This window comes from Triticum urartu, chromosome 5A, assembly GCF_056163025.1.
Source record: "Triticum urartu cultivar PI428250 chromosome 5A, HENAU_Tu73, whole genome shotgun sequence".
Taxonomy (NCBI): Eukaryota; Viridiplantae; Streptophyta; class Magnoliopsida; order Poales; family Poaceae; genus Triticum; species Triticum urartu.
The window spans coordinates 528926570-528938426 of record NC_141877.1 but is presented as its reverse complement, the minus strand read 5'-3'; the positions used below and the strand labels follow the sequence as shown (position 1 = coordinate 528938426).

At 49.3% G+C, this 11857-nt stretch overlaps 2 protein-coding genes across 3 annotated transcripts; one reads left to right on the top strand and one right to left on the bottom strand.

Annotated features, from left to right (window-relative positions):
• Positions 1–3876: 3876 nt before the first annotated feature.
• Positions 3877–7043, bottom strand: LOC147972502 (cysteine-rich receptor-like protein kinase 6). The gene is made up of 7 exons (XM_087521488.1): positions 6030–7043; positions 5628–5753; positions 5375–5517; positions 5053–5263; positions 4695–4932; positions 4472–4619; positions 3877–4349 (listed from the first exon to the last, which is right to left on the bottom strand). The coding sequence occupies exons 1-7, from the start codon at positions 6850–6852 to the stop codon at positions 4107–4109; spliced, it is 1932 nt and encodes a 643-aa protein (XP_087377614.1). The 5' UTR covers positions 6853–7043; the 3' UTR covers positions 3877–4106.
• Positions 7044–7445: 402 nt separating this feature from the next.
• Positions 7446–11653, top strand: LOC125531600 (cysteine-rich receptor-like protein kinase 6). 2 transcript variants are annotated; one of them, XM_087521486.1, is made up of 7 exons: positions 7446–8409; positions 8803–8931; positions 9042–9160; positions 9244–9454; positions 9538–9775; positions 9887–10028; positions 11208–11653. In XM_087521486.1, exons 1-7 carry the CDS (start codon positions 7563–7565, stop codon positions 11508–11510), a joined length of 1989 nt encoding a protein of 662 aa, XP_087377612.1. In that variant the 5' UTR covers positions 7446–7562; the 3' UTR covers positions 11511–11653. The 2 variants fall into 2 exon arrangements, with proteins under 2 accessions (XP_087377612.1, XP_087377611.1); XM_087521485.1 differs by having other exon boundaries at positions 9021–9160.
• The last annotated feature ends 204 nt before the right edge of the window (positions 11654–11857 follow it).

Below are 11857 nucleotides of genomic sequence, written 5' to 3'. Positions count from 1 at the left end.
CTCCATGCCTATGGCGGAAGGAGCTCATCAACCTTCCGAACTGGACACCACCGCCTCCTCCTCCTCCTTCGGCGAGTCAGGGCACTCCGCCTCCACCGCCTCCTCCTCCGGCGAGTGACGATCAGGGCCCTCGGCCGGCTCCTTCTCCGGCGCGTGGCGGCACTCCGCCTCCTTCTCCGCCTGCGCCGACGCGCCCGAGCAGCCAGCCTCCTCCTTCTCCGCCTCGTCAGCAAGGGCGGAAGAGACCTGCTGCCGCTCCAGCTGCTCCGGCGCGTCGTAGTCCTTCTCCTCCGCCGCTTAAGCAAGTAAAGAAGACAACCGCTCCGTCTGCTCGGTCGGCGTCTAGCAGTACAACCAGAGGCGGGAGGACATACAGATTCGGTCCTTCTCTGAAGACTCCAGAGAAGTTACCATATGAGAGGACCCTGGAGGAGAACGCCGAGATCGCGCGAGAAGAAGTGAGGAACTTCTTTGAAGGGGTGAAAGCAAAGAAACATCCACCTCCGGAGGAGAAGGTAGATCGGGTGAAAGTGAAGCGCACTCTGGCTGCCCTGACAAAACCACCGAAGTCTGATCCGCCGAAAGGAAACTATGACCGCATTATTGGAAAGGAATTTGCCGAAGCGGAGTGGTCGGGAAGTACTGTCAATGATCAAAGGCTGAAAGAACGACGAGCTAGGAAACAAATTGCCCAGCTCGGCGAACAAGCGAAGCAATCGTGCCCCCCGCTCAAGGTGCCTAGCCACAACGTCGATAATGATCCGAGGATGGTGCCCGGTTATAGCAATCTTGCAGATTACCTGCCCGACGAAGTACATTATGAACCCATGGAGGTGCAGATACAAAGATACGAGTACGGGAAGTCTCTCGTCAAAGATGAAAGATCTCTATCAACGATGATGCGAAGATTGCATGATTGGTACTTGAAAATCTGCAGAGACTCTGGGGGGAGGAGTACTTTGTATGCGAGAGTTAAACCGGAGCATGACCTCGTTGGAATTGATCTGTTGCCTGTTCCATTTGAGGAGTTCTATCAGTTTTTCAATCAATTGGCCCTCGATAAAACAACGGTCGCCTGCTACTGTCTGTAAGTAGTACTACTTCTGTCATTAAGTTTCTCTATATAGCTTAGCTCTTTCATTGCATGTATTTATAATCATCCTCACTATATTATGCAGATTGAAGATCGCCGAATTGAAGAAAAGACAAGTCTGTGATATTGGGTTCATTAACACATATCTCATAGATGCAACTAAGGTTAAACTTCATGCCGCAGCTACCGAGGCCAACTTGCTACGATCGTTCGTAATAAATCAAAACAAAGATATAATACTCTTTCCTTACAACTTCAGGTGAGTGTTACTGTCTTGTGCGTATTCGGTTTCCCTTATATATTAGTCAAGGTTATAGTAATGTAATTGATGAGTTATGCATGTGTGTGCAGTTACCACTATATTCTCCTAGAGATTAAGCTTGAGCAGGGAGTAGTAACCGTCTTGGACTCTAAACGAAAAGATCCCAAGGAGTATGCGGACATGACTGAAATCCTCAAGAAGTAAGTTAAATCGATCATTATCCACCATATCAACAACTTTGTTCATTTCCTGATATCAAGTAATTGTTTTCTTTGTCCGGCAGGGTTTGGAGAAAATTCACCAAAACAATTCCGGGACTGCCGAAGGAGCTGGAATTTAGACACCCGAAAGTAAGTACTACAGTAGCATGTTCCGCGCATCTCCTAGTGATTCAAGCGCTAGTTTCATCAATACCATTTAGCATTCTTGCTTATCAGTTTGATTGACCTCTATTTCTTGTAAAGTGGTTGTGGCAGGAACAAGGGAATGATTTCTGTGGATACTACATCTGCGAGTCCATCCGCCACACGACCTGTGAGTGGGGCGGGTACTCTAACGAACAATATGAAGTACGTAAATAATAACATTCACAATTTTATTTTATTACCATCATTTGTGTTGAGTTTCATTCATTTATATATATATATATATATATATATATATATATGTATTGACCCCCTTCTTCAAATTAGATGTTTCGGAAGCGGGATGAACTCCTAGCACCAGCTCGCATGCGAGCAATTCAAGAGGAATTGGCGGCATTCTTTCTTGACCACGTGATCCCTGAAGACGGAGAATTCTATGTGGACCCTGAGTCCGTATGATTATATTTGTAAGAGATAATTATTGTATATATGTAGCCGGTAGTGTCAGATAGATATACGAGAACTTGTTGTTCGACCAATCTTTCGGAGAAGGAGAGGTGGTCGATATCACTTCTCTCTGTATATATGCATATATGTTCATGATGATCTTCTGTTTCCTTCGTTTGCTTACTAGCTAGCTAGCGTGTCTAGTCCTCTCTATATACGTATGTATAGTACGTAGCGTCGACCAAGCACGGACATAAAAGAGGACACTTCTCTTTATTAATTATAACTAGCTAACACAATATATGAAACACCTAAATTAACCCCGCAAAACCCCCACCCCCCCCTTTTAAAAAAAAAACAAAAACCCCAGCCACAGAAGTGCTGACGCGTGGATGCCTATTGGTCCCGGTTGGTGCCACCAAACGGGACCAAAGGGCCTCCTGACTAGGCTCTGTGCACTGCCCACGTGGAGGGCCTTTAGTCCCGGTTCTGGATTGAACCGGGACTAAAGGGGGGAGGTATTAGTACCGACACTTTAGTCCCGGTTCCGGAACCGGGACTAAAGACCCTTACGAACCGGGACTATAGACCCTTTTTCTACCAGTCTACAATTAAACATTGATGCTTAGAGAAAGACTGATTTATATATCTAAGCACCTTTCCTAAGCGTCTTGTATTGGACAAGAGGATGGCGATGGCCGATGGGAATGCAGTCTGTAGGCAGTCAAACAGGTACTAGGTCACAAGGGAATACTAGGTTGGGCTGAAGAAGCTACGAATTTTACTGGGCCTTCTCCTAATTTCGGATTATTTGGGTACCGGGACTATAAACCCAATTTTTAGAATAAGTTTTTGGTTTCTAGAGATGCTACCCGAAAATTGTTTGGGTTATTCGGGTTTAGGCTTTGGGTATCTAGTTTTATGCCCAGCGGGAGCTGGACTTAGTGAAAATTTCACCAAAATAATTTCACATACTTGGCAAAGTGATCAGCCGTGGCACTCTACCCAGGGTTGCAAATGCCATACAACTTGGTGAGAATGCTTGATGGGTGACACAAGTGAGATAGAACCTGTTTTTACCACAAGGCAATGACTTCGGCAAGGCGAGCACATCGGGATAAGGCCATGGCATTCCCAGCCCACCAGGGTTCAAGTCCTGGTGCTCCCATTATTTCTGGATTTATTTCAGGATTTTCGGCAACGCGTTTTCAGTCGGAAGAGACGTTCTCGTCGACGACGAGGTACCTACAATGACTTCGTAAATCTCAGGATAAAGCCATGGCATCGGTGGCAAACTTCTTGCACGCTCGAAAGAGGGTGCATGTTGGATTTGGCTTCCGTTAAAAAGAGGAACTCCATGACAGTGGCCCCTGCTAGCGTTGTACCTCTTTTATAAAATGAGCAATTCTAGTAGGGGGCCATCAATCCATACCGAGTAAAGAGATGTATATGTAGCTGTAGGAGCAATAACGGAGACATTATTCACTAGTCATTTTTATATGTAATCACATTAACATTAAAATGTCTATTAAATCACAATTATGACGTAAAAAATATTTGTGCTCTCATTGCAATGTACTCCCTTCGTTTTTATTTAGTCCGCATATTAGCTTTGGTCAAAGTCAAGCTTTGTAAGTTTTGACTAAGTTTATAAACAAAAATATTAATATATATAATAAAAAACCAATACCACTAGATTCATTATTGAATGCACTTTCACATCATATAGATTTGTTATGGTAAATGTTTATATATTTTTCTATAAACTTGGTCAAACTTTACAAAGTTTGACTTCGGTCAAACCTAATATGCAGACTAAATAAAAACAAAGAGAGTAGTTTTTAAAATCATCATGGGTTGGGTCCATGCACGGAATGAATGACGTTGATCCCTTTACATATACTCTATACTAAAACTGAGATGATTGATGAGGATTAATCTAGTCGGCACACGCGTCGTTCCTCCTCGAGCAGAACGGCGGCTTGGAGGGCGCATGGAGAGTAAATGTCTCACTGCCGAGCATTGTGACCACGGTGGACATTGTTGGCCGGTCCATCGGGTTCTCCTGGACGCAAAGGAGCCCTATGTGAACGCACTTGAGAACATCTTTCTCCATGAACCTACCGTTCATGGACGGGTCTACCACCTCGAACACTGTCCCGGTCGTCGAGTGCTCCCACACCTGCATATATTTGTGTACAATTTAATTCAAGACCCCTTCTGATATTTATATACACAGCCAATGCAGAGACCGAGAGCATTGCTCTCCTGTTGGAAAATAAAATAAAATGAGATAATGCATACCGTGGTAAGGAGATCTTCAAACTGCCCGGAGCTGTCGCCATTGTTCCTCCTCCCAGTCACGATCTCAAGGACCATAACCCCGAAGCTGAAAGCGTCCGACTTCACCGAGTAGTTCCCTCGCATCATGTACTCTGGCGCCATATATCCACTGAAACACCATCGCCAATTAGTCATGCTCATGATTCAATAGCTGCTAGGTATAAAAACTTCGAGTTGCACTGACTATGTTCCAACGACACGGCTGGTGACACCTTGCGTCTGGTCTCGCCCGAAGATCTTAGCGAGGCCAAAGTCCGATATCTTAGGGATGTTGTTCATATCGAGTAGGATGTTGCTGGCTTTGAGATCACGGTGAACTACTTTGAGCTGAGAATCTTCATGGAGGTACTGTAGGCCCCGAGCGATTCCATCTATGATCTTGTACCTCTTCGCCCAATCAAGTTGCTCGCACTTTGCACTATCTTTTGTTGTTTCAACATACAAAATAAAAAAGAGAGAAATGGGGAGATCATTAGATCAGATATACCTTGCACAGAAATTGAATGAAAAATAGAAACTACAACTATGAGTATATGTTGTACCGAAAATAATGAGGTCGAGGCTTCGGTTAGGAACGAACTCGTAGACTAGCAGCCTCTCCTGTTGCTCCAGGCAAACACCAATGAGCCAGACAAGGTTCTTGTGCTTGAGCTTTGCAACCAAAGCCAGTTCATTCTTCAGCTCATCCACTCCTTGGGTTGAGCTCTTCGACATCCTCTTCACTGCTATTTGCTCGCCGTCAGGGAGCGTGCCCTGCGAATCGAACGAGAACCTATATAAGCTCCAAATTTCAAAACTATAAAGGCAAATCTGCTTAGTCGCCTAGCAATTTTCCCAAAGAACCTATGTTTGCTCGATTGGTACCTTGTACACCGCACCGAATCCTCCTTCCCCGAGCTTGTTGCTCTCCGCAAAATCGCCAGTCGCAACTTGTAGTGTTAAAATGTCAATCATCATCGAGTTTGCACTCTCAATGTCGTCTTCAGCTTCAGCGGAATAACTGGGATCTGTGTGAATACCAATATGTTAGTTTGACAATAAGCGGATACCTAATCAATACTAGGGATTACTTTTGCAAGTTTTTCACGCTGTGAAGTGCAGAATTTGCAGGACATACATGGCTGCTTTTCTTCGGTCAGTGGCCCCAGCCTCCTCCGTAATAAGAAGCAGGCGATGAGGCTGATGGCTGATAGGATGGGCAACAGAATTATAGGAACCATGATAGGAACACTGTACCTTCTTCCTGTGAATTAATTAGCCAATGCAGAAATGAAAACATAATGTCAGGTCAGAATGCCAGATTAGCGCACAAGCTTGAACCGAATAAATTAGACGATTCAATTCTTTTCTTTTCTCTTTTTCTATTTACAACCAACAGCTTTCCATATTAGTAGGTCTCTCTTATAGTATACGGTTATTAGCTGAAACTGTTCACCTTCATTTTCAATTGTTAGTGACTAAAAAGTATAATTTGTAGTAGGATGTAAGTGTTGAGATGTGAACATACGGTCCGACTCACCTTTTCCAACTGCCGCGACATTAGGCGCCGGGGCCGGCGCCGGCGCTCTGGCTGATGTTGCCGACAGCCGCACGGTGACGGTGCCATTGAAGAAGGGCTGGGTTTCGTACCTGATGCTGCACCTGATCCCGAGAACCCTGGCTCCGATGCCGTCCGTGAAGAACGTCGGCAACTCCCTCATGAGCCGGACGAGGCACCCCCAGCAGCGGTCCGGCGACATGTCCGGCGTGCACTGCGCCCAGCTGTACACCTGCGGCAGCTCCTTGTCAAAGTCGGCCTGCCCGGACGCGTACAGGCGCGTGGAGGAGCTGAAGGCGGCGCTGCTGGCGGTGGCGTTCACGAGCGCCGCCACGAGGCGCTGGAACCCCGCCGGATCCGCCGTGGCGTTGGCAAGGTTGCGGATCGGGTATACCGGGCTGTACTTGGTGTCGTCGGCGGCGCGGAAGTGGATGTTGGAGTAGGTGAGCACGCAGGAGTCGAAGTAGATGGTGGCGTCCTTGTAGTCGCACGAGCTGATGAGGTCCTGGAAGGCCTGGTCGAGGCAGCTGAAGCAGTAGGAGGCGCCGGCGTCCCCGCGGCAGAGCGCGAGGGCCCACGCCTTCTCCGGGGCGGCGCCGGCCTGCGCGGTGGCGAAGAGGCCCGGCGACATGGAGGCGTTTCTGGGCATGGTGGCGGCGAGGAGGCCGAGGCTCGCCTTGTAATCGCTGCCCGCCGGGAAGCCGCCGGCTTGGCCGCAAAGCGGCCACGGGTATCCCGCCGCGCCGGGCGGCGCGAGAAGCGTCACCGCGACGACGGCCACGGACAGGAGGAGACGGCGAGCCATGGCGTACGTGGATGCGGAAGGTTGGAGAGATAGCTCTATGCATCCTGCATCCCTACTCCTTAATTAGATATGGCATTGAAATCGATCAAAAATGTATAATAAGTCGTCGTTGGTCGTTGCCGCTTGATCGTGGATTTTGTTTGTAAAGTTCTTGTGAAGTAGTGTCCCTGAATAAACTATTTCCTTCGTATAAGAGATTAGTCTTTTATATTTCTTTAGGGATGGAGTACTTGTAACGTAGTAGTACTGCTGTATGTGGTTAGAGATAAGAGTTTAGTTGCTCTCGATGATCAGCTCAGGCAGCTGTAGATAAGACTTAAAATGCAAGTTGTAGTTAGTTTTAATCTGTGCCAAACTTTTCTATATATATGTACACTGCACCTGCACTTATAGAAGTATGCAACTGGTACAGTACAATGGCCCCTTGGACGATAAGATAAGATCGATCACATGCTCAGTCTCTAGTCAGCCATATTAATTGCGGTCGTAGGCGGCCCAGATGATAAGCCGACAGTAATCTTTCCGTATGTTAAACGCCAGCCCTCTCGTGGAAATTAAAACTGACAAACGACTCTAAACTAACCCATAAAAGCCTGTAACCCATAATTGCCGTCCACTTTCCTGTGACAAACGAAATGAGTTAGTCGTACGTACATTTGCAAACTGCAGTATCAGACGGCTCAAACACGCGCGCGGACACAGATTGGTCGATGGGCATGGCTCGGCTTGCCGTCCTGCTCGTGGCCATCGCCGCCGTGCTCCTCGCGCGCCGAGCCGCCGCCGAGTACCCATGGCCAGTCTGCGGCAGCACCGGCAGCTTCGCGGCCAACGACACCACGTACCTGGCGAGCATCAGCGCCATGGCCGCCACCCTCCCCAGGAACGCCTCGGCGTCCCCGGGCGGCCTCTACGCCACGGCGCGGGCCGGCCAGGTCCGGGCCCTCGCGCTCTGCCGCGGCGACGCCAACGCCACCGCCTGCTCCGACTGCCTCTACCAGGGGTTCCAGGACCTGCCCAGCGCCTGCGCCTACACCAAGGAGGCCACCATGTACTACGACCCCTGCTTCCTCCACTACTCCGACGCCGACCTGCGCGCCTCCGACGACACCGCGTCGGGCTCGGCGTTCAGCACCGCCTACAGCGCTAACGCCACGGCGGAACCGGCCCGCTTCGACCGCGTCGTGGCCGCGCTCCTCAACGCCACCGCGGACTATGCCGCCTACAACTCCTCCAGGATGAGGTTGTATGCGTCCGGGGTGGTCCCCTTCGACCGGGAGATCCCGGAGGTGTACAGCTGGGCGCAGTGCACGCCGGACCTCACGCCGGCGCGCTGCCGGGATTGCCTCGCCAACATGATCCAGGAGTTGGGGACGCCGCTGTACAGCGTCGGGGCGAGGGCTCTTGGGATCAGGTGCAGCGTCCGGTACGAGAACAGGCCCTTCCTTGATGGCCCGGTCGTGCTGCGCCTACCAGCAACTGGAGCTCCAGCGCCGTCGCCGGCGCCGGCGCTGGATATGGTGCCCAATGTTGTGACGCCGTTGGCTGCGGTCGGAGGAGGTGAGTCGTCAGCGTCTGTTAAATCTTTATCTTTCTATATATAAAAATAAATGAGCTCCCAGCGAAAAGAAAGGGAGTACTATCCATTATAGCCTCCTTGGCCACTTCAAGGAAGGTGTACCTAGATAATTTGCCGAAAGGTGTACCTAGATAATTTGAAAATTGGACAAAGAAATTCAGAAAGACATGTTATCAATCGTGACGACAAGCCATGCGAATGGAGCAAACTAACAGAATAAACTCTATGTTGTCTCAACATATGTTTTGTTCTCTTACTACTCTAAATCCTGTTGCCCTCTGGTTTAGTTAAATACCCTGTACCATCTTGTTCAAGTTAATTGTATCCATCTGATCTGACGTTTGTTTTGTTACATGCATTGATTACAACCACAGGGAGAAAGTACAGTGTTCCTGGCATGGTTCTTATAGTTGTGCTGCCTACTCTAGCAGCCGCAAACCTTCTCGCCGGCTTATTTATCTGGAGGAGGAGGCGGCGATCACCAGCACGAGCCAAGCAACCATGTATGTTGAACATTCAAACTCTCCGAAACTCTCCAATTTGCACTTGAACATTCAAACTGATGATGGAGTTGTTCTTAATTATTCAACAGATTCCAGTTACTCCACTGCAGGTAAGGACACTGAGAGTGTAGATTCAATGCTGATGGACATTTCAACTCTGCGAGCTGCCACCGGGGACTTCGCCGAGAGCAACAAGCTCGGCGAAGGAGGCTTTGGCGCGGTGTACAAGGTGCCGATCTCTACAAAATTGCTAGATGGACTTTTTTTTTTGCAGTTGAGCGGGACTTATCTTTGGCTCAATTTGGTGCGCAGGGTACTCTACCAGATGGCGAAGAGATAGCTGTGAAGAGATTATCCAAGAGCTCGACGCAAGGAGTGGAGGAGCTCAAGAACGAGCTCGCCCTGGTGGTGAAGCTCAAGCACAAGAATCTCGTCAGGCTTGTCGGCGTGTGCCTGGAGCAGCAGGAGCGGCTGCTCGTCTACGAGTTCATCCCCAACCGGAGCCTCGACCAGATCCTATTTGGTAATGTTTTGGTTTGCTACCTATGATCAGAAACTCTAAGTTGCAACTAAGTTGCACTTTCTGAACTTGCAAACGCACGGCAGACACTGAGAAAGGGGAGCAGCTTGACTGGGGAAAGAGGCAGAGGATCATACGTGGGATCGCTCGAGGCCTGCAGTACCTCCATGAAGACTCCCAGCTCAAGGTCGTCCATCGTGATCTCAAAGCCAGCAACGTGCTTCTCGACGCCGACATGAACCCCAAGATCTCCGACTTTGGCCTCGCGAGGCTCTTCGGGCGAGGCCAGACGCAGGGCGTCACCGACCGTGTCATCGGCACATAGTAAGTATTAGTACTAGTACCATTGTAGTCCATGTTTGTTTCTCTTTTGTAGCTAAAATAAGGGCAACGTTCGTTAACCATGTTGGAACATGCTGTGTTGTGCTATTTCAGTGGATACATGGCGCCAGAGTACTTGATGCGCGGGAACTACTCCGTGAAATCGGATGTGTTCAGCTTCGGGGTAATGGCTCTGGAGATCGTTACGGGAAGGAAGAACAGTGACACCTTGCAATCTGAAGATCTCTTGACCATGGTATGCATCATATTGTTGCGCTGAGTAAATTACAACAAACCACTACTTTAAAGGCTGTTTGCAGAAAACACTCCTATACATTTTTTTTCGCAGAAAACACCACGTCTAGCATAATCTTTTTGCAAATAACACTGATCGACGGATTGGAGCGCTTTAAGTATGTTTATGACAGGTGGGTTCAGATTTTGCCGACGTGGCATAACGGCTTGGCCGAGACGGCGTTAGATGATGTCTTTATCTAGATTTACAAACAAGTCCCTGTAATTTGAAGGAACACCCTTAGATGAAAACCCAAAAAGCAATCAGCTCCCTGAGCCTATCCAAGCACGCGAGCAGAACATCAACACAAGGATGGCTCTCGTCAATGGCGAGGGGGCGCGCCATCAAGGTCTGGGAGGCGGCGGCGGCGGCGGCGGTCGTCCGGGTCTGGGAGGCGCCGGCCGCGGTCGTCCGGGTCTGGGAGGCGGCGGCGGCTTCCGAGTCTGGGAGGCGACGGCGGGCGGTCGTCGGGGTGCCAGACCATAGGTGGCCACGCCGGCAAGGCGGGGGCGCGCCATAGGGCACTAGGAGGCGGTGGAGAGCGATTGGCGCGACGTCCTTGGCGCTCGTCGATGGCGGCGGCATCCACGACGCGACGTCCTTGGCGCTCGTCGATGGCGATAGCCGCGCTCATCCACGGCGCGACGTACATGGTCGATCCAGGCGGCCTGTAGGAGTAGAGGAAGGGTTGGGCTCGTCGCCGACACCCTCGCGCGCCCGACCTTCTCCAGCAACTGCGACCACGCCGGAGCAGCAGCAGGACAGGGGCGGATCTCACCGGATCAGGTGTCGGGTGGGGGCAGGTGAGGTAGGTTGTTTTTTTGAGGTGTTTTTGGCAAAAAGAACCCCTCTAACGCCATCTCTGGAAGATGTTATGCCACGTCAGCAAAATACGGGACCCACATGTCATAAACGCGTTCAACCGACCCTAATCTGCCGACTAGTGTTATTTGCAAAAAAATTACGCTAGACATGTTGTTTTCTGCCAAAAAAATGTATAGTAGTGTTTTCTGCTAACCTAGCCTTTAAAGTGGTGATTTCTTTCTTGCAATTTACTCTGTTGCGCTCCATCGCTACTATATCTAGACAGTTGCCACAAATGACTAACTTGTTGCAAAAAATAAAAAATTGTCCGTGCAGATCTGGCAGCATTGGACGTCTGGAACGGTGCTGGAGATGATGGACCCGTGTATGAACAACAGCTTCTCGGAGAGCGACGCGAGGAGGTGCATCCAGGTCGGGCTAATGTGCGTCCAGGAGAACCCGGTGGACAGGCCGGTGATGTCTGCGGTAGGCATGATGCTTGGAAGCGACATGGTGTCCCTCGGTGCCCCGTCAAAGCCAGCGTCAACGTTTTACACTAGGAACGCTGGTGCCGACTCCGGAAATGGGTTCAGTATCTCGACTATTTCACTGAATGATGATCCCAAGGATCATTTCTAGTATGACTTAAATATAGGATTGTGCATCTTTCTTTAGGAGTTTGATCTTTTGGATTAGCTAGTTGGTTCTACATCTAAAATTCAACATATACTATCTTTTGATTGTGAAGCACAAGCACAAGATACCTCAAGTTCAACGCCTAAGGGTGTCTCTAATCCGTAGACAAAGCCTAGATCCGGAAAAGCTAGCCAAAAACTTAAATCCCAATGAATTCTTTGTATTGAAAGGCTAGTCATCGGCAGATAGTAAGTAGTAGTACTATCAGTGTAGTCCATATTTCTCGTTTCGAGCTAAATTAAGGGTGACGTATTAAGAGGCTAGAGACGAGCATCAATCGAGTTGCTCGT